General features: G+C 46.1%; 1 protein-coding gene across 2 annotated transcripts in view; it reads left to right on the top strand.

Annotated features, from left to right (window-relative positions):
• The first annotated feature begins 39 nt into the window (after positions 1 to 39).
• Positions 40 to 21,733, top strand: part of ARHGEF12 (Rho guanine nucleotide exchange factor 12) — a 76,916-nt gene continuing 55,222 nt past the window's right edge. The window contains exon 1 of one of the 2 annotated variants that reach the window (XM_058857043.1): positions 40 to 170. In XM_058857043.1, coding sequence (XP_058713026.1) covers positions 109 to 170 — 62 coding nt within the window. In that variant the 5' untranslated portion in view covers positions 40 to 108. Of the gene's footprint in view, positions 171 to 7,505; positions 8,377 to 21,733 lie in introns of those variants that run through there. The other variant, XM_058857045.1, reaches the window with a different exon arrangement.

Raw genomic sequence — 21,733 nt, 5'->3', positions numbered from 1 at the left:
GCTGGCAAGGAGGGGGATTGTGCCTGAAATGCCACTGTTGGGAGATGAGCCAACGCACGTTAGCAGTTCTGGAGCCAAATTTATCCCTGGCTAACTCCACTGAAATCCATGGAGCTATGCCACGGATTCACTGGATGTGCAGGGCTCGGCCTGGCAGAGGCTGGCTCTGGGTACGTAAGCACAGCCTGAACAATGAGTGAAAGAAGGGCTGATTTTATAGATTAAATGTGACTAGTCCAGGTGTAAATAGCGATGTCTGTAGCCAGCTCCTTCAGGATCTTGGAATAGAGGAGGAGGTAACACTAGATCTCCATGTCCAGTGTCCTGTGCAGTCTAGGCAGCTAGAGTGACTCTTCAAGCTGGGAGGAAGAAGCGTGTTCTAGTGTTGCATCCAAGCTGGGGTTCCTGGCTCTTCCACCACCTCGTTGTGTCACCTTGGGCAAGTCACACAACTCTAACTCTGTGCCTAATTCCCCCTCCGTGACTTGGGGGTGATGGAGCTGCTCCATCTGTTATGCACTTTCAGATTTTTACTTGAGAGGTGCTATATAAATGCAAAGTGATGGTTGTTATCTGCACTTGGTTCATTACCCCTGTGTTTCCCTTGGGAGAAATGACTTTGGTGGTCAAGCTAGAGTGAGACTCTAGAAAAATCAGTATTTTAGACAGTTTGTTGTTCCCTACCCTTTCTATCTCCTTTTAATAACTTATCTATTAACATATTGATAACTTATTTTCTGTAGTGTCCAGAAGCTCTAATCAGCACTGGCACCATACAGGACTAGGTGCTCTGTGAATACACCCAAAGACAAACAGACCCACAAGGGAATTTTTTTTCCTGATTTTTCCCTCTTCTTCTCTGACTGTTAAAACTCCCCTACAAACACTGCTTTCAGCTCCTTGGGTAACCAGCACACTCCATTTTGAGAAGCCCCATCAGGATTTGCCATCAGGGGTTTTCTTGCTGATGAGCCAAGCCCTGATTTTGTCTCCAGAACACACCAAAATTCCCTCTGCTGTGCCCCAAATCCAAATTGGGATTTCTGGTTGTCCAGAATCTGCCCTGTGGAAGCCACAGACTGACCTTGCCTCTCCTTCATCTGAATTGATGCCTTGACCCCTGGGCTTTGATTTCCCTCTGACTGGGTCTGAGTCTCTTTATAAAAGTGAACATTATGAGGATCAGAGAGATTTATTTTACAGCTTAGTAATTAAACAAGAGAGAGGCCCAGAATCTGGTCTTTTTTTCTTAACAAACAAACAAAAAACAACAAGCCAAACCTGACTGGGAGAAAAATAAGCATTACTTATCTGGTCCCATTTGCAGGGAAAAGCCATGCCCAATTGTCAGCTTCTGGAGTTTATTTCACTGCATGTTCTTAAGCTGTTCCTTTGTTGTTGCTGTGATTTTGAGCATTTCCTTTGAGCCTCCAGTGCAGCTCAGGTGCCCCCTTTTGCTTGAGCCTTGCCTGCTGCAGCCAAAGACCTGAAGAACCCCCCCAAAAAACCCCTTCAGATGAGCAGAACCAACCGATGAGCTGGTCCTGGACCCTCATTTTGACACATTCAGCACTATCAAGCCTTGAGAGGAGACCAGAAGGGCTGGTTGGGGCTTGCAGGTTCTTTTTTCCCAGCTCTGCTGCTCTGTTGAGCACATCCAGGAGCCCCTTTTGCCTCAACCTAACCCACTTTGCGAAGTGGGTCCAGTCTTACCTACCTCGTGGGGTGTTTCCATTGAGCACCAAGCCACCTTTGATGGATTCTCGGTGCTTTGTGTCACGCTGTGCTGTATAAAAGTTGCTTTGAGTGAAGCACTTCCCGCTATGAGCCATCAGCAGCGCTTTGTCACCTGAATGTGGGCACTTCCCAACATCCCAAAAGCAGGAGTGAGGTGTTTTTGTAAAGGTGCTTAAGGGCAGGAGTCACAGGGAAGGGAGCTGGACATGCACATGAAGGTCAGCTGCATCTTTGCAGCCGGCCCCAAGCTGAGGAAAAGGTGTCTGGTGGGATTTCCCTGGTCAGGATTGCAGGAATCTGGAGCCAAAAGAGTCTCAACCACTGAGCAGGGAATGAGGGCTTGCAGCAGCAGCTCCTGGAGAAGGGGAGGTGAAAACAGGCTGGTCATTCCTGCTGATCTGCCCAGCACCGAGGGTTTCCAGAGAGCCCTGGTGGTTTGGGCTCTGACTTTGCTGAGAGTTGGAGTGCAGCTTTATGGGGTTGGAGCCCTCACCTGCCCAGGTGGATGAGGATGGCAGTGACTGCAGTATCTGTGAATCGCCTGTTTGAAGATATTTTGAAATACAATGGTTGAAGTTTTCTGAACTTGGTTGGAAGGAGAGCACTGCTCAGCTCTGAGGCTCTAGAAGGTAAAGAAGAAAACAAAAGGGCAATTAGGAATGGCTTTATGAGGCAGAGCAAGGCCTCATAGCCCATTTAGTGGGCTCCAGCATAGAATCACAGACCCAGGAGCACAAATTCCAAGCTGTGGAGCACAGGGTGGGACCTATCCTCAGGCTAGTCCATAGTGGCTAGAGCAAACTGTGAGAGGAAACTGCAGAACTAGTGTGAAATAATAACTTGTGTCGGAATTACTGTGTAATAGCAACTAATGTTCCACCAGTGAATGGTGTAGAGGCTTTGTATTATGTTTTATAAAAATAAAGATTATTTAATTATATAAGGAATTGGTTTTCTCTGTTTGGGTGCTGCTCTTAAGTCACAGGTTGCAGTTGATGGTTTTGGAAGGTTTCTCCAACCTCAAAGATTCAGTAATTCAGTAGGATGGAGGAAAAATGTTCCCTTTGTTTTCCATGCCCTGGATGCCACGGGAGGAGGTTCTCCTGTGTTTCCACACCGTGAGCTCTCCTCAATCACAAATTAATATTATAACCTAGCAAAGCCCTGTGGAGCTGTGTTGGTAAACAGCCACTCTGCATGCTGATGGCCAGAGATCCAGCATGCCAAAAGTCTTGGCTTCTATAAATAGTTAAGCCAATTTAGTTGTTTGCATGTAACCTTTAAGTCCAGCTTTAAATCCTCCAGTGCTGGGGAGCAGCTGCTGAGCAGCACTGAGCCCTCTGGAGATGTTGTTCTGTTTACAGAGCCCAGCCTGGGGGTGGAGGGGGCTCAGGGCCTGCAAGAATTTGTGCTGGGACTTTGCTGAACCTCTGAGGTAGCTCCAGAAGCAGAGAAGAAAGTCCAGCAGAGTTCTGAAGCTTTACTGTAGAGCTGCATCTCGCAGGTCTTGTGTCTTCTGAAGTGACAAAATCTGGCATTGTCAGTGGTCAGATGAGCTTTGTCTGTGGAAAGTGAAATCTGCCCCTCTACACCCAATTAATTTCATTTTTATCATCCTTTTGCTTCTTTACAGGCAACCCTGCTGCCTGCCTTTTGCTTCTCCCGCTGGCCCTGCAGTTGAGCTTTGTAAAATTAACCTCCTCTTTCAGTCCTCTGCCCTCTCTTTGTAGCTGAACTCCTTATTTGTACTTGAAAAAATTGCAATTTTTTGATATCCACAGCTTTATTCCCTCGCAGCAGTAGTCCAGGCACTGATGTAAAAGCAGCATTTTAAGTCTTTGAAATCTGCTATTACATGGATACCATGGGGTCTGCCATGTCCAAAGAAATCAATGCCCTGTTTGCCTCAAGTTCCAGGCAGCTGGTAAGTTGACAATGTAAAAGATCCCTAGAAAATGACTAAAAGAAGGAAAATAACAGATGGAAAGGCTTCTGTAAAGTAATTAAGGTTTACAGGTAGATAATCTTGTATGGGAAGAAGAAAGTTTCAGCTTCTGCAGCTTCTCAAATGTTACAAAACACAGGTTTTCAGCAGTGCTTGTGTTAACCGTGTCTTGTGTCAGAAAATTGAGATCTGTCCAGTGCCACAATCCTCAAATGTGAAGAGAAATTATATTCTCCATTTCTTTAGATTTTAAATTTTTAATCACCCCTCCAGCCAGAGGATGGAGACAGAGAAGGAAACCCAGGGCACAATGTCCAGCAGTTTCACCTGTCCTTCCCAAGGTTGCTGCCTTCATCATGCTGATACGGAATGAAAGCTTAGTGCTATAAAAATGCTGAGTGCCCCGTGGATTATGCAGGTTTAGGAACTGTAATAAGCTGTCACTGTAGAAGCTCTGCTAGATTAGGCTCTCTGTGTCTCAAAATCAGCAAAGCTTTGTGTCCCAAGACCAACCCTGGGTGCATTTCCAGCATTTCCAGAGGGTAGGGAGCAAATCTGGCACCCATTTTAAGGTGGGAGATGAAAAAAAAAGGCTTGGAAATGGCACAGAAATGTGGAGTACAGCACAAATTTATTTGTTTTCTGGGATTAGGTCCTGTGTTCTTTAGGAGTCACAAATTTCTAGGCACATTTGGGAAATGAAATTGGGAATTGTTTCCCCTTTGCTTTTCCCCTCCAAGGTGTAAAGGTTTGGCAGTTGGCTTCCAAAATCAGCAGAAAAACAGGAGCTGGCTGAGCAATTTGTGGTGAGTGTAAATAACAGTACAAAATACCTGAGTGTTCTCTCACTGGCTTTAAATTGATTACTTGTAAGGAGCAAAAGAGTCTTTCTGCACTTGGCTTTTGTGGTGGAGCCCAGTGAAACTCAGCTGATTATCCCATCTGAAACACAAACTGATTTTTTTTTCTGAAAGAAGAATACTTCCAGGCACTGTTTATCCACACTTAAAATCGCAAAGCGTCACTTTCTGCTGATTTTTCTCACTGTTTATGCTGAGCTCACAGCGGTGCAAACCCCCTCGGAGCATTCCAGAGCTCCACGATCCCAAAGCGCTGGGAAATTCTCTTTTTTTTCCCCAAATTCCTCACCTTTTACCTGCCCGGGAGCTCAGGTTAGAGGAGCCATTCGAGGATTTCCCAGCAGATGGCAACAGCTCCTCGGTGCGAGGCTGGGAAAGGGGGATTTGGCCAAAGGATCCTCCCGCAACACTTTCTCTATAAATTTGCTTTTGCCCTATAAAACACCTCCAAGAATCTGATCTTTATTTTAAGGCAAAAAAAGAATTTTTTTTTTAAGTTTGGAATTTTGGTAATTCCTATGGAATTACTCTTCAGGAATTAAACTCTTTCATTTCATGGTCTTGCTTAGCTCTGTTCTGGACTAAAAAAAAACCACATTAGGGAGGTTAATTAGAGAATCACAAAATGGTTTTGTGTTGGAAAGGACCTCAAAGATCATCTTGCTCCAACCCTCCTGCCATGGGATGGTTCTGTGTGCAAATTCAAGCCAAGTGACAACTTCAGAGCTACAAAAAAAATTAAAAATCTATTTTAATGGGCACAGTGTAATTGCTTATTGATTTCTCCACCCCATATTTTAAGCTGTAAAACAGAATTATCATAAATAAGCATCTATCTTAATCTAAGTTTGTAGCAGCTCCCACACAAAAAAAATAAAATAAATCAGCATTTGCAGGAAAGAAAAGCAGGTATGATTTCAGAATCTATGTCTCAGGATTTCCTCCAGCTAATTGTTCTCGTTATGTTGTCATGCACAATAAAATATAATTAAAGTAATAAAAAAGCATCGAGGCCTAATATGCAAATGCTGGGCCTGCCATGAATCAGCTCTCCCAGGAGCTTTCCCCTCTCCAGGCACAGTACTCGATGTTCCCAAAGTTAAAAGCAGGGAGGGATTTATTGCAGAGAAGATGCAATAAAGAGATATATAATAAATAAATATAGATATATGGAGGCATTCAGTCACTTCATCACCACTGATGACTGTACTGCACACAGCTGCAGGAGAGGCAGACGTGGCTGCTTGTCTCGCACTCCCACACTTTATTTTTTTATTTTTTTATTTTTTTTTCCCCAAGTCTCTATTTCCCCCAAAAGGAAACCAAAAAAGGAAGTATAAATGTCCTGCGTATATATGTGAAGTATCATGTAGAAAATGATTTCATCCCACGCTTCCCCTCCTTGCTCTGAACTTCATCAAAACAACAAATTCTTCAGGCTCTCAGACATTCTGCTGGTTTCCTGATCCTCGCTCCCAGCAGGAGAAAGCTCCGTGTTCCAGAGTGGCTGGATGTAGCTTCAGGCAAGGTATGGTCCTGTGTGCCCAGCCAGGGCTCTGCTCCTGATTTTCCAGCCTCTTTCCATGTCCAGTGTCCCAGCTTTGAGTATATCCCGGCAAGATTAATTAAAGGGAAGAAGCGCGGTGTCCTAGATGATTGGGATTAGCTAATAAGGTTATTTTAGTCTGCTGGCATTTACTGGGGGAGGCTGATGTTCCACGAGTTCCTTTGTGCAGGAATTACTGGCAGAGGAGACATCCTGCTTTTCAATCCACATCTGTGCTGCTCACGAGCTTTAATTTCTGGAGGAGCAGCATGGGAGTTTCCTGAAGTTCTCAGGTATTGATGTTATTTCCAGGTGTTTGGAAACAAGTGGCTTATAATGCCAGGACAAGGGGGAATGGCTTCACACTGACAGAGAGTAGGTTTTGGTTGGGTATTAGGGAAAAAATAACTCCTTGTGAGGGTGATGAAGTTGTCCAGAGAAGCTGGGGCTGCCCCTGGATCTCTGGAAGTGTCTAAGGCCAGGTTGGAGCAAGCTGGGATAGGGGAAGGGAACAAAATCATCTTTAATGGTCTGGGATTATGTGTAGATTCGACACAGGCATTTCTCAGACTGTGCTGTACATGGCACAAACGGCAGGGAGTTAGAGCAAGGACGTGTTTGTGTTCAGGCTGCGGCTGAGCAGAGGGAAACCCACACCAGCTCAAATTGGAATGCCCAAATTTACCAAATACCCTGCGTGGCTCATCTTTTCATACTGGAGGTTTTGAAGGGGAGCAGGAACAGGCCCCTGGCCGCAGTGTTTCTGGAATGTACGTGCAGGCAGGGATCAGTTCTTAGATTTATGTTGACCTTAACCTGTGGGAAAAATTCCCGATGAAACGTGCGTGGGAAATGCAGGGAACTGCGGGGCTGGCCAAGAGAGCCAGGAAAGGCCTGGGAGCAAAGAGCACAGCCGGGGACTGCCTGAGGCTCTGTGCTGCACAGCTCCTGGAACTTCTACTCTTTTAATTCGCTGTTTATTTCTTTTCTTTCTGCTCTAAGTTTCGCCGGTGTCATATTTTCCATGGAGATGGAGGCGCGGGCGCTCCCTGCTCTGAGCGCTGGTGACACGGCACAGCATCGGATGGCTGGGGATGGGGAACGGAGAAGGGAAAAAGGAGTAGAGGGAAAAAGGAAAACCTCCTCGGGTTAGGGATGCAGGGGGAGGAGGGAAAGCGATCCGGAGGGACACAGGGCGAGGGAGGAGCGGCAAAGCCGAGCGGAGACGGGAAGAGAAGGAAACACCCCGCGGCTCTGGAAAAGGCTTCCCGAAGGGGAAAGGCCTCGGCAGGGACCGGGGGAAGGGCTGCGAGGGAGGAGGAGGAGGGAAGAGAAGGAGGAGGAGAAGGAGGGGAAAGAGGAGAAGGAAAAGAGAGGGAGGAGGAAGAGGAGGAAGAGGAGGGCGGCCGGCGGAGGGATCCGGCGGCGGGGCGGGGCGGCCGGAGGTACGAGCCCCCCGGAGGCGCCGGGGAGGGGCGATCCCGGCCCGGCTCGGCTCGGCGCAGGCTCCCCGGGAAGCGCCGCTCCCGCCTCTCTCAGCAGCGCAGCGGGGCCGCCACCGGGCCGGGAGAGCAGCGCGGCGGCAGCGGCGGGACTCGCGGCAGAGCGCAGCGGAGAGCGCAGCCAGCCCGCTGGGACCCGGGCCGGAGCGAGAGGCGGAGCGGCGGGGGATGGAGCCCCGGGCCTAGGGGCGGCCGCCCTGCCCGACCCCCTGCGGGCGCAGCACGGGCGGGGGTCGGGGCGGGCGGGCAGCGGGGATGGGCCCGGCCGCGGGCGGGGAGCGCCGCCCGCCCCCCGAGCGCCGCCGCCGCTGAGCCCCGCCGGGGACGGGCCCCGCTCTGCCCGCGCCGGGGAGGCTCGGCCGCTTCTTGGAAACATTTTCTCTTTTTCTCCCCGACTCCGCCGAGATTGTTTCGTTGTTCCTTTTTTTTTTTTTTTTTTTTTTTTTTGTTGGAGTTTTTTCTTGTTGGAGTTTTTCCCTTTATCCCCCCACGCCCCACTTCCGTGGTTTGGATATTCTGGGTGACTGCAAAGAAGAGTTTTGGAGTTGTTTCGGATTGGGTTTGTTTTTTTGTTGTTTTATTTTTTTTGTTCCCTTCTCCTGCCCTTGAACTGAGTTTGTCCTCTGTGCATGCCTCTTCTGGAGCAAGGCTGGATCCTGAACCTCGGTGCATGTGAGAGGCAAAGCCTCCCTCATATTCCTGCAATAAGAGTAAAATGTAAATTGGATAATACGACTTCTTGCCAAAGGCTCCAATGAGTGGCACACAGTCCACAATCACGGACAGGTCAGTGTTAAATGAGATTTCTTGATATTTTTTTTCCTTTCTTCTTTTTTTTTGAAGTATGGATATTCGCAGAGCTCACGTACTTTGTGTTCTGGCTTCAGTGACAGACGGGATCAGAAAAGCAGGATTAAATCAGAGGTTCTGGGAACCGAGGGTGTCTTGACTGTCAAAGCAACTGGGTTAACTTTGAAACCGGAGTATTTCAAGTCCAACAGCTTTCAGGCCTGCCAGGCTGACTTTGTAGGAGCCAGGGGTGGTAATTGAGCTCTCAGGATGGGCTGGTGCTGCGGGGAGCACCGACAGCAAGTGTTCTGCAAGGCCTTTAAGCAGGAGAAGCCACCAGAATTTAGGATCCAGCTCCAGCCTGAACTCAGAGGCCGTGTTGAGGATGCACCTGGGTCTCCTTGGGTCAAGTACTGCAGAGAGGTCACTCCAGGTGAGGGCAGGAGGGATAGTTGACAAGCAGGAATGTCTGCTGGTGTCTACCTTAGCAGGAACCTGCCTTTAGAGACCTGCTCGGGCCTCTGGGCTGCTCTGCAGGTGCCTCTCATTACGTCTGGAGGTCTCTTATTTGTACTGGGATGTTTCAGAGGAAGGGGGAAAAAAAAGTGACCAAAAAAAGTTAGCTAGGAAACATTTTAACATGTTTTTAAGGCAAGTGAGTGGAATGAATGTCTCCAGATGGTTGTTTTTTTTTTTTAATGAGAAGGAAAGATACCTTTTTTTGACACTGTATGCTGTAAAAACCATTTAATGTATTTTATTGTATCTTTATCGCATCTCTTTGGTGGTTAAGGTGTGAATGCGTGTGGCAAAGGCCTTGCTTTGGCCTTTCATGACCAAGCAGTTCTGGCACAGCAGCGAAGCTGGGGCTGGGATGGAGCAATGATGCTTTTGGGTGCTGGAGCTCACCAATTTCAGGCTCCAGGTATGGGCAGGAGAGAGACTGAGTGTGGTTCTCACTTAAACCCAGGCCTTGTCTTGACTCCACAGCTCCTCACAGTCCAAGGGGCTCTGGGACAGCTCAGACTTGTGTGCAATCTGTGTTTACAGCTGTTCACAGAGCATTAAATCTTGGCAATTAATTCTGTAGTTTGTACTTGCAGAATTTTCTCTTTTGCAGTGCGTGAACGATGCTTGAGTTGCAGGATGTTTTTCTCTGTACCAGGCAAGGCAATGACAGTAAAAAGGCATTTCAGTGGATTTGTGAGGATTTTGTTATGTACTTCAGGCCATATGTCTTGTGGCAGTTGCATGATATCAAAAAGAGCGACAGGATTTTCATACCGAGATGCAGCTGAGTGATGCATGGAAAGGAAAAGCACGAGAACAGGGAATTTAATTTACTTGTTAGTAAAACAAAATACTTTCCATTATTGAATTGGAGCAGCCAAATTGAAAATGCAGCAGAGACAAAAAAATGTCTCATTTCCTTTTGCTCTCAGTCATGTCAGGAGGATGTTTCTGTTTGGTGTTCTATTAAGGTTTTGGATCAAAAGGCTTTTAATGTCAGGTGAGGAGCTGTCTCCACAACACTGAGATTTCTGGGATGGCTGGGGGAATGTGGAGAAACTGGATCTCTTCTTGTCACTATTTTTCACCTCTGGCCTGAAGCAGCCCCAGCTCTGGGATACAAAGTCATGGCCATGGTTCAGCCAGGAGAAGGAGAAGCTTTGGGGTGACCTCATTGTGGCCTGCCAGGACCTGAAGGAGCCTACAAGGAGGATGGAGAGAGACTATTTTAAAAGGCCTGGAGTGACAGGACAAGGGGGAATGGTTTCAAACTCTGAGTAGGGTTAGATTGGTTATTAGGGCAAAATTATTCCCTCTGAGGGTGGTGACAGTGCCCAGAGAAGCTGTGGCTGCCCCTGGATCCCCTGGAAGTGTGCAAGGCCAGGCTGGAGCACCCTGGGATAGTGGAAGGTGCCCCTACCCATGGCAGGAGGGTGGGACTGAAATGATCTTTAGGGTCCCTCCCAAGCTGAACCATTCTGGGATTCTCTGATGATTCTCTGGTTTATTCCCTGGCTGAACCTTTCAGCAGAACCCCAGACACGGTGAGGGTGTTTGTTCCCATCATGTGAATCTCTGCCATTCCTTTTCATCCCCAGCATTGTGCAGGGTTTGGAGGGGATGGTTTTTGATCACTCTTGTCCCTGCAGAACATCCCCCTTTCCCTCCAGGCCCAGGGAGTCTCCGTGTTGCCTCTTTCAATCTGCCTCTTAAGCTTGGAATGTAAAGCAGGTGCAATATAAATAATGTTGCTGCTTCCACTGTCATTAGATCTACGTGGAATAAATCATCTGACATGTTCAATTCTCTTTGTGTTTGTCAATCACCTGCCTTGGTGGGATTGAGATGGGAATTGCCTTAAACCAGGAAAACCCAGCTTGCATCTGTGCCAGATGGTATTAGGAATATAATAGGGTAGCTTGGGCCTGGATTTTTCTCCATATTAGCTTTACATATTTGCATTTTGCATATATAGAGCTGCCTAAATCCACTTTACAGACTGTAGATATTTCCTTTGGTATCCCTTCGTTTTTAGGTGGTAATGATTTGACAGCTGTCACATTTCTCTTGTCCAGATTGTCCTTGTCTCATCCTTGACATGTTTTATATCTCTCGTTTTTATTGATGATGTTATGATTACCATTAAATATAAAAATTAGAAGTGTATGAACAGCCATTTCTAGTGCTGTTCTGGAGCCAGGATGTTAAATGATGTTTTTATTAAGTCCCCTCCTTTTTATTTTTTTATTTTTTTCCCTTCTTTTATTTTTGTCCTCTTTCCCAGGAAAGTTGAATGGATTTTAGTGTCTGGCACTGCTGAAACACAGTCAGGCCAGTTCACATCTGAGTGTGTCTGGGCTCATTCTCTCTGTGGACTAAACCTTACCCCAGTTAATTTTGGTAGTGGTTATGCTCAGATTCTGTTATCAGAACTCCCAAAGCAGCATCGTTTTCCGGTGTCTTTTTCTCAAGTGCCTCCAGTCTGGAGGGAAGTGAGTGGGGGAATACCAGGCATTAAACAGAAAAGGCAGAGCAGATGTTGGGACTCCTGAGAGTGGCTGTTCAGAGTTCGTGGAGGAGCTCCTGACACACTGTCAGCATTTGGGGGAGCACCTAAAGACTGCAGGAGGACAAAAAGTTATCTCCTAACATAGCACTTGAGGCTTAAAAACCCATCAGCAAAGCATTCTCCAGGATAGCCGTGGTGCCTTGCACGGCTGCTGATGGTTGGAGATAGTTAAACACTGATTTAACTTCCCCTTCTTTCCCTCAGGATGTTCTTTTACTTTGTCAGCTGCTTTTTTTTTCCATAGTCCTGGTGCGCATTGGACTGTATCAAACTCTTCATCTCCAGCCTTGCTGCTCTGCTCCTTTATGTTTGTAAACATTTACACCCTCTTAATTTAATCCTCTCTTGGCTATGCTGTATTTGTTCAGAGGCCTCCTAAGGTGGCATTTATCTTGCTGAGCTTAGTGAGTCTTTGAGGTAGACATCCCCGAGCTGCTCATCTGGCTTGACTTGATCGTTAGTGGAAGGAAATCTGCGCATCGAGGGGACCTTTCTTATCCTAAAGGTATCTGAAATCAGTCAGGTGACTGAGCTTCATCCAGCTCTGGATTTAGGCGAGATTTCCCATATCTTTTGACCTGCAAAAAATCTATTTTTGGCTACTCACTGGTGCTCGGCTGGATTTTTGGTGCTGGGTGCTGTTCCTGGCAGACTTTGCAGTCTGTCTGTGAGCAGCTGAGGGGTAGCAGGCAGCTGGGCAGGGTTTGTTGGAGGAGTTTTCCTGTTCCTGCTGGAGTGTGCCCACATTCCCTGCCTCTGGAGTTCTCCTGGCCGGACACTGGCCAGCTCTGGGCGTTGCTGTGTGCTGTGCATGGCCAGCCACACATGGCCGGCTGAGATAAGGGCTTTATTCTTCCCAAGGCCACGCTGGGGCCGGGCTGAAATTCTGAAATTCAGCCATTTCCAGCCTCTGCTCGGCCACCAAAGGCCGGCCCGAGCTCGGCTGTATCCTGTTATGACACTAAAGAAACATTTGTGTGCCATTAATTTTTTTTCACTCTCGGAGTTAACTGTATTTTTCTTCCTGTCACTGTTCCAAACACACTTCAGGGTTGAGCAATTGCACGGCTGCAGGACTTGCTTTATGTTTCTTTCTGTTTATTAAAGGCCAATAAAAGAAAGGAGGCTCTTGCTTTCGCAGGACCTCGCTGAGGAACTGGTGAGTCTTCTCTGCAGTTGCTTGCAAATGAGTTTTATTTATAACCATGCTGTAGTTTCTGTTGCTATGATTGGAAAACAGCAGAGGTAGAATTTACACATAATTACCCTTGAGAAGTTTTAATTGGTGATTTGCTCCTGACTTGGTATTAAAATAGACTCTAATTGTTTCTTATCTGCTTTAGATGCACTTTCCCTGTCTTTGGCTCTTTGGAAGTCCCTGTAGTAATTGGGAATTCTTTGACTGTGTGGTGGGGAAAAAGGGTTTTATTTCTTCCAGCAGGGTAAGAACTGCACAGAGAGTCACACCTTAGTGTTACTAACTGGTTAGTGTTACTGACTAGTTAGATGTCATTATCACGCATTTTTTTCATTAGTAGAGCTTGTAAAGTCCAATATTTATGGAAAATGGGCTGCAGCAGGAGATCTAAGGATTAAAAAGAATAGTAGTCTTTGAGTGGGGCTTTTCATCGTTGTGCCTTCGCTGTGTTTGGAAATTAGCAGTTGACAGAGTCTGTGCATAAATTCATGTTTTATTTTGCTCTTCTTGAGGCTGGCAGAAGAGAGGACTGGCTGGGGTGTTTACTGCTGGCTGGGACACAAATGCTACCACTTCATGTTGCATAGTTTATTAGGGCTTTTACTGGAGACAGGAGCTGAGGTGAGCTTGATTTTCTAGTTTTGAGTAGAGCTGTGGGCGTTGTGATTATTTGGGTGGAGGCAGGAATGATATTTCATCTGTGAGCCCAATTGTATAATTCTCCCTGTGCACAGAACTCCTGTTAATGGCATTTTAACATTTCAAATGGATGGATTAGGAAAGGGACTGGGATGCTGGCTCCTTCAGTTTTAGATTTTCAAAATTCTGGTCCACATCTACAGGAAGTTAGCAGCAAAAAAAATCATTCAGTGCTGTCCTAGCTGGAGATGCTTGAGAAGGAAAGTGCAGCTTGCCCTTGGAGCAGGAGTTTGCTGAGGTCACTGGTGGGATTTGTGGGTGTTCACTGGTGTCCTTTGACTTCCATGACCTGTGTGGGAGGAGAGTTCCTTGGTCCTGGAGGGTGGCAGCAGTGGCCACAGTCGTCCTGCTGGAAATCAAAGAGTCTTCTGTTCACTCTCACAACTGGTCTGGACCTCGTTGTAAAAGTGCTGGGTTTGTAGAAGTAATGGTTAGTGTGGAAGTGGTGTTTTAGTGTAGAAGTAGTGATTTAGGCACTGGAGGTCTTGGCAGTTCAGCCTGAGGCCGTACAGAGCAGTGATGAATTTGCCTGGGGAAGGTGGTACAGACACCTGTACCAGTTATTCTCCATATTCCATGGCTAGGCACCAGGATTATTTGGTTATTTCCTGCTGTGGGGTCTCCCCAGTGAATTTGTCTCTAAAGAATTCGGGTAGCTTCACTGACTGCTTCTGTTTTCCTGAGAAGCTTTGGAGTATAACCAACAGGATTTTTGACATTAACTCTTGCTCTTTCATTTTCCCAGTAGTATTTTGAGCAGCATCCTCTACCTCTCGTGGTTGTAATTCCCACCCCAGCCCCGTGCTGTAGTTTGCAGTTATGCAGAGTGTCTTGGGGAGGAGCAGTGTTTGCTTTGGTCTGGAGACTGAATTCTCCACTCCACCTCGAGGTGGTCCTTTGGGTCACCAGGGAGGTATGTTGGCTGTGCTGCCTGAAAGATAAGCTCAGCCTCTTGCCTTGAGCCTTTATCCTCCAGGTTTCTCCTTGGATACCTCTTCCTTCCCTCTGAAAATTAGCAGTTGGAGATTTATTAATGAATCCCATTTGTATTATCCTCGAGTTTCCAGTGGATGAGTTGCTGTAAAAGTGCTTCTTGTAGCATTCCAAATATTCCTCTGCCTAAGCACTCCCCCTGATATTTTATCTGCTTTGAGATAAGCAGATTTTCCTGTGTAAGAGATGTCAATAGCACTAAGAGAAAATAGACTTAAATGCATATTTTCAGGTAGGTGATGCTGTGTTCTGTGGCCCTGTTCTGGGTAATTATTAGGTTTAAAGAATAAAAGTCTTAGTTCATGTCTCGGCTTGATTAAACTTAAGGGTCAGGAGCCTGGATGTTGGTAATATCTCAACATCAGAAGAGAGGGCTTAAAATACGGACAGGAGAAGCAGCAGCAAGGGAATTAGTAAAATGAAAAGGGATGTAAAACGTGCAGTGTTTGATTAAGAATGCTAAAGGGATAAAATACAAGGCAGGATACATACAAAATAGTAACAGCACACTTAGAAAAAGACAGGAAGAAGCGACGTTTACTCATTTTTCTTTGAAAAGAAAACATGTAAAAATAAATACATTAAAATGACAGGAAAAAACAGCGTCCTTATGTTTCAAATGTAAGCATAAGTATAAATAGTAAAAGCCAAACAAACAGTGTTCGGCCTGTGACATTCACAAATCGTCTGGATGTTTTGTTACCAGCCTGCATCCTTTCCTTGAGGATTTTCAGTGTTGTGTCTGTTTGACTTCTGAGGCCCATGGGCAGGAACCCTTTCTTGCAGAGCCTGATGGTAAATAAGAAACATTGCTGTTTACATTTGTTGGCAAACACTTAAATGTGATCCTGTGGGGCTATTTTAAGCTCTGTTTTGACAACGTTGAAAGGTCTAGGCTGGGATGTTCGGTGGCAAAAGCGTTTCATGGAATTGCTGTGGCACTGGGAAAGCAGATGAGAGGAGTCCTTCCTGAGGTGGGAAAGATCACAGCACAGGTTTCTGGACTTGGAATAATTCTGGTGTGATGTGGATCATTGTCCTGTCAGTCCCTGGGATGCTGTCAGAAGTCCTGGCAGGAGGGTCACAAATATGTCCTGGCCTGACTCAGGGCTCCGTTCTTCCAAAAAAATAAACTTTTTTTTATGGGCAGGGAGCAGGACTGTGTAAAAGTTGAACTGTGTGAATCAAGCAGCAGGGCCTCTCTTGGTGGTACAAAAACATTGAAATGTTGATGCAAAAAAACCTAAGAGAGAATGTCCATGTTCTGGCAGCTCTTGGTTGCTCTGAGTTGGCACAAGAACTGTGGCTGCAAGGGCAAAACTCAAACTGGATTTACTCCTGAGCTCTTGAAATATGTTTTGGAAATTTTCAGGGATATTGGTGGGAATCTGAATTTTATTCAGGTGCTGTTCCTTATTGAATCTGTAAGTAGCAGCACAATTTACTCTTGTTTTTGTGAGAAGCTGGTCCTGTATTTATTTGCAGGCTGTGAATCCTGGTTTGGGGTATCATGTGCAATCCTGCGTGACTTCCCAAGTGGCATCAGTAACCTACAAAGGGTTAAACACTCTTTTCTAGAATCCTGAGGGAGCTGCAGTGCTGGAGAGGGGCTGGAAAACTTAGGTGGGACCTGGGTTGACCTGAGCAAGCATTTCCCAGCGTGGAGGAAAAGCCCCGTGTGTTTAATAAAGCACCAGACTGATGCGAGACAGGCGAAGGACTGGGAGTCCACCACTCCCATAAACAGACAAGCTTCAACCTGCAGGCTCACCTGGAGCATCTGATGGCTGCTTGAAAGTCTTTTTTAGCCTGTTATGATAGTGGCTGTTGGTGCAGCTTCTTGGCAGCACTTCAGACAAGGCGTCTCCTCTCAGTGCTCCGTGCCACAGAGGCACCGCTGCCTTTCTGCTGTGCCCAGATGCAAAAGAAGGTTCTGCCGAGATCAAAGCTGCCAGAAAAGCGATGGAAAACGTGGAAAAAGAAGAGAATTAAAGGAGGGGAGCCATAACGAGCGAGCAGGGAAAGGAAATAGGAAAAAGCTGCAGTGTGAGACAGGAGAAATCAATAGGAAGTGAGTGAGAGGGAGAGAAATGGGAGAGCTGGTGGCAGCTGCCAGATAGGAGAGAGGTTTCCTGGCTGCCCCGTGCTCTGGAGGCACATGGCAGCCTCCAGGGCCAGGAGCTGCTGCTGCTGGAAGCACAAAGGCCTGAGCAGGCAGGGCTGCAGCTCAGCAGGCTGTGCAGGACCGAGGGAACACGCTCAGGGTCTGGGAGCGCCTGGCTGGCTCTTGAGGAGGCTGCTCTGGGTGACAGCAGCTCCCATGTGACAGCGTTTGAGCTGGCTCCTGATAATTCCTGTTTTTCTGCTCGCTGCCTTTCAAAGCTGCTGCTTTGCAAGCGAGAGCTCAACGTTGTTTTCTGCTCTGCGTCGATAGGATTTTTTTTTCCCCCCGCTTTTGAAAAATTATAATTATGTGATGTCCTAAATGAGGCGGTGACCTCAGCCAAAAGTGAGCTGCTGTTGTGGGGATTTAAAAGAGGGATTTTCCCTGCTGCTGCAGACTCTGTCCTGACTGAGGCGGCAGCATCAGCTCTGGCAAATATCCAGGGGGAGCTGCAGTAGAGGAGAGGGAATTCATATCATGTGGACTTCCTAAACGTAAGGATGGGGGAATCCTCGTGTGCCAGGGATAAAAGAGATCTCCTGGTGCTGAAGTGCAGCTCTCCAGCTGGCAATTTGTTCCTGCAGCCTGTCGGGAGGCACCAAATGATAGGTTGTGGTTTGCCCTGCGCAGGCCCTGCGGTTTGGGGAGCGGAAGCGGTTCCTGTGGGCGCAGATCTGATCTGAGCAAACCCGACACCCTCGGTCGCTCTGGCTGGGGAAGGTGCTCTGGGGATCCTGCACAGAGCCCTCTGCACTTGTTGTGGGGTTTGCTTTGCTGGAAGGATGTGCCAAAAGGCGCCCAAACCTGTGCAGGTGCTGCTCTGCCCTGAGCCGTCAGCAGTAAAGGCAAATGCCTCGCAATAATTTGGGAGTAATGATGTAAAAGAGCAGAGCTCTCTAGGTCATTATTCCCTAGAAACAGCTGGGTTATCTGTCTAGATATCTAGATCTCTAGAGCACAGGTTTAGATACTTCAGTGCTGGGTGATTTGGTGTAAGAGTTTGATAATATTTGGAATTGGTAAATATTGTTTGCCAAGCACAGCAGCCCCTTTGAGTACAACTGAAATCCCAAGTTTTACACTCAGGTCAAGCACGTTATGGCAATTTCTGCAAGAATGAAATAGTGAGGGGAAAAAGGGGGGAAAAAAAAAGGCAAGCACATGTTTCTTGCAGTCTGGAAAGATGTAGGAATGTTGGTACTGGCTGTAAATGCTGGAGTGGTGTTTACTTTGGATGTTAACCAGTGCAACTTCAGCTGTATGTATGGCACAGCAAACCCTGACCTCCTCTCCCTTTCCCTTTTAGCAGGCTCATTATCAGCTTCCACACTCACCAGTGACACTCCAGCAGTGGTTTTTGGTGTCTGCACCTTCTCACCCCGTGCCTTGGCCTCCCTTTCTGGCCCTGGTAAGCCAGGCACAAGCCCAGGTTTAGGCCAGGTTTCTTTCCTGGCAGGGTGGATGGGAGGTCAGCAGGGCTCCAGGGGAGGGGACAGTCCCAGCTGCTGCTCAGGCATTCTGGAGGAGGCTCTTCCCTCCCCCAGAAACAGAGAATTCAGCTTAGCTGGGAAGGGGGAGAGGAAACAGCTTTGCAGCAGGCTTGAGTTTTGGGCTGCCTGCAAAACTCTTAAATCCTATCCCTGGAATTCAGCCAGATGAAAAGAAACCTGTCCCTTCCCACTCCCTTCTTTTTTTTTTTTTTTTCCTTTTTAAAAAACATTTTAAAATTAATATCTGTTTTATAATCTTCCTGGCCCTGCAGCTCCTGGGAGGTAGCTCTGCTGAGCCTCCTGGCTGGCTGCAATGATGGGAACATCACAGCAGCTCAGAATGTGCTGAAAATTTTGCTCCATCTGTCTCTCTCCATATCCAGAGAAAATGGCTCCTTCTGATCTCCAAACTGATTCTTGGAATACTGATGGGATTTCATCAGCAAAGGTCTCAAGAAACTTGTAGTTTATATTTGAAATAAGTTTGTTTCTCTGTTTTTTTATTGGGGAATCTGGCTGTGTTCTGGCCTTGCTAATCCAGGCACAATCCCTGGGAAAAAATATATATATATTCCCCCCAAATAAATGTTGCTATGGAGTGTATAGAGAGATTTAGGGTTTTCCTTTCTTTAATTTTTTTTGTTTAATTAAATGCCTTTTAGATCAAAAAGCTTGCTCCAAAAGAGCATTTCAAAGAGGGTGAAAAATAACAAAGAACATGCAAATAATGAGGTGGGGTTTGTTGCTCTTTTTTTTTTTCCTTTTTGTTAAATAAAAAAAAGTTTGTTTGAAATTGGTTGTGGGGATGAGCACAAAGGAGCTCTGGACACTTCAAACAAGGACTGTGACTTGTTTATTTAAATTGTAAATTTAAATGTGAAATCTCTCTTCATCTTCTCCTCCGAGTTGTATTTGGATCACTTTGCCATGGCTGTAAATTAGAATAAATGTAAAATACAACGAGGAGCTGTATGGCAGTGAGGAGCCCCCTCCAATATCTGGGAATCTCATTCCCTGTGGGATTTTAGGGAATACTCTCTCAGTTGTGCTGAGGTTGGTGGCAGCATTCATGGATCAATTTCCCAATGGCAGCAAATTCCATGAAAATGTAGAGGAAGAAATGCCCAGTAGCAAATGAATTTGGTCTTGTAGGATCAGGAGCTGCCTGGGCTCTCCCCCTCTCCCTCTTTTCCATCACGTGGAGATGTTTGCTTTAGATTAAAGCACTTCTCTGGCATCCTGGTGGTTTCCCTGCTGCAGAAAATACCTTGGGAGGAGTTGTCTTACTGAACTGAGAGAAAACTGCATTTCCCTTCGCTTTAATGCACTCAGCACTGACATTCTGCTGGTCACCAGTGCTTAATTTTTACATTTCCAGGTTTCTTGCAGATGTGGTAGCTTTGACAATCTCAATTCCTCAAGCTCAGCTGTTGGTTCTGGTGATAACACAACATTTTGTTAGTCTGTGAGATGTCCGTGGCAGCTGCTGGGTGATGAATGTATCTGGTTGATAGAGAGGAAATTGGGAAGGAAGGGCTGTTTTGGCATTTAGAGTTTGCCAGGACAGCAGGGAGAGAGTTGTGGTTTCTTTCAGGCATGGGTGACCCTGATCTAGCTGATAGCAGCCAGCATATTCAACTTTCTGTAGGCAAGCTGTGTGCGTTTTCTGCTTAAACAGAAATAACAACACTTCACGTTGTCTATTTGATGATCAAATGTTACCTGGAAAGCACTCACTGAGTTAAAATTTGCCTGATTTCTGCCCTGCTGCCCCTCCAGAGGAGCAGGAAGCACCTCATGTCCAGCACAGTACAAATATATTATGATTAAATAATAAAAAATTCAGGTGAATCAGCTGCCAGGCCCCACCAGGGAGGTGCAGTGAGCTGTGTGAACGTTCCTGCTTTGGAATCTCGAAGCAGAGGCAGATGCAGGGTTGGATTAAACAATAAAACTTCCTGGCGAGGTTTGAAACCTTCCTGTCCTCCCCATGTGTGCCTTTGGGGCTGGGCTTTTGGGGAAGGGGGAGATGGAGAGCCCTGGAAAAGGCTCAGGGTTATCCATTGGCAGAGGACAGAGTGAGAAATAAAGTGAATTCTGGGGGAGGTAAACTGGTGTTTGGCTCATTAACAGTACCTGGAAACACTGGGAATTCTGAATTTGTGTGTTCATGTCCCACTGCTTCAGTGCAACAAAGAAAGTGTGTTTTAATGCATTAAAAATTGGATTTATGCCTTTTCAGGGGCTGAGGCTGTGAGTACAGGTATCGCTACCTTGCATTTTCACTTGGATTTTTCTTCCCTGCTTTTTGAATTTGGGACTGTAAGGCTGCAGGTGTGGGATAGAATAAAGATAAAGCCAGTCCTGACTTGCTTCTGGGGTCAACATTTTGATGTTGATCCTGTCCTTGAGTCCGTTTATGTTTTGTACTGTAAAACTGGGGTGGGATGAAGTTTATAGTGAATTAAAAAGGACCTGCAGAATTCTTTGGAAAGAATAAATGAAGCTCTGCCCCTCCCTCCCTGCTTTTCGACGAATAGTGAGCAGTTCAGAGAGTTTTATAGGCCTGGAACTATTTATTGCTGACAATTCCCAGCCCTGGAGAGAACCAGAACAAGGTATTGAGTGCTAAATCCATGGAATCGCTCTTGTGTTTTTTATCTCTCTCTGAATTATGACACAGTTTTAACAACTGTGGGCAGTTTGCTGTGAATGAAATAGATTTTGTCTTAGCAAATGGAGTTTCCCAGCTCTCACTGCTCTCTTTTCAAATTGTCAGCTATAGAATAATTACTTTTCTCTAATTTATGCTGTTTTGGCATGGACTCAAGTTTGCATTTAGTGGCTGGCATAAATATTATATTTCGGAGCTGCTTTGGGGGGGACTTTTTTATTTTTTTATTTTTTTTTTGGTCAGACTTACTGGAATTGGTTGAACTTAATTCAATGACAGGATAAGCAAAAATTTGTTTAGATAGGCTGTTCTGAAATGTTTAATGCCTTCTAAAATTGTTCATGGTAAAAGATCAAGGAAGGAAACTCTGTGACCTTTTAAATGCAGCTCCACAGAACCCATTTTCCTATGCCAGAAGTCAGCCCAGACAATGAAACTGAAAGAGGGTTCCCTTTCATAAAGGACCTTTCATGTTTTGCTTTTGCAGATTTATTTTTTTTTTATCACAGATTTAGCAGACTTTACAGCTGTCTTTTAATCAGTTTCCATATTTGTACCAGAACTTTCTTATTTTAATTACTGTCTGTAGAAACCATTCAGCTGCTTGTTGTGTGACACAGTAGTAAATGATAATTTTCTGTAATTCTTGTCTTGGCCTAGATCACTCCAGTAATATCTATTAGCAGCAAATGCACAGAGTTCAAATTTTGTGCAGGAAGTTTTAATGATTCAGTGTTTTATTTTTTTGGGGGGCTGATTTTGAAAGCACTTTGCTGAGGGTTAATGCAGCCGTGCATTAAGAGCAGACAGCTGTGGTTCAGCCTTGTAATGATTGACTCTAAACTGGCTTGCCAGTCTAATCCTAACTTGTGCTGATCTGGGCTTTTTGCTCAGCTGCCTGCAGCCCAGGAGGTGGGTTTTGTCCAGAGCACAGGATTTGGGTGGTGAATCATCCTAAATAATAAATTGAGTTGTATCTCCAGCGATAAAGTTGATTTTCCCACCCACTCACTTTACCTGTCTAAATCACCTTCGCATTTTCCTTTGTGGTTAGTAG

Source organism: Poecile atricapillus, chromosome 25, assembly GCF_030490865.1.
Source record: "Poecile atricapillus isolate bPoeAtr1 chromosome 25, bPoeAtr1.hap1, whole genome shotgun sequence".
Classification (NCBI taxonomy): Eukaryota; Metazoa; Chordata; class Aves; order Passeriformes; family Paridae; genus Poecile; species Poecile atricapillus.
The sequence above is the reverse complement of the archived record's forward strand: the minus strand, read 5'-3'. Positions and strand labels throughout refer to the sequence as shown.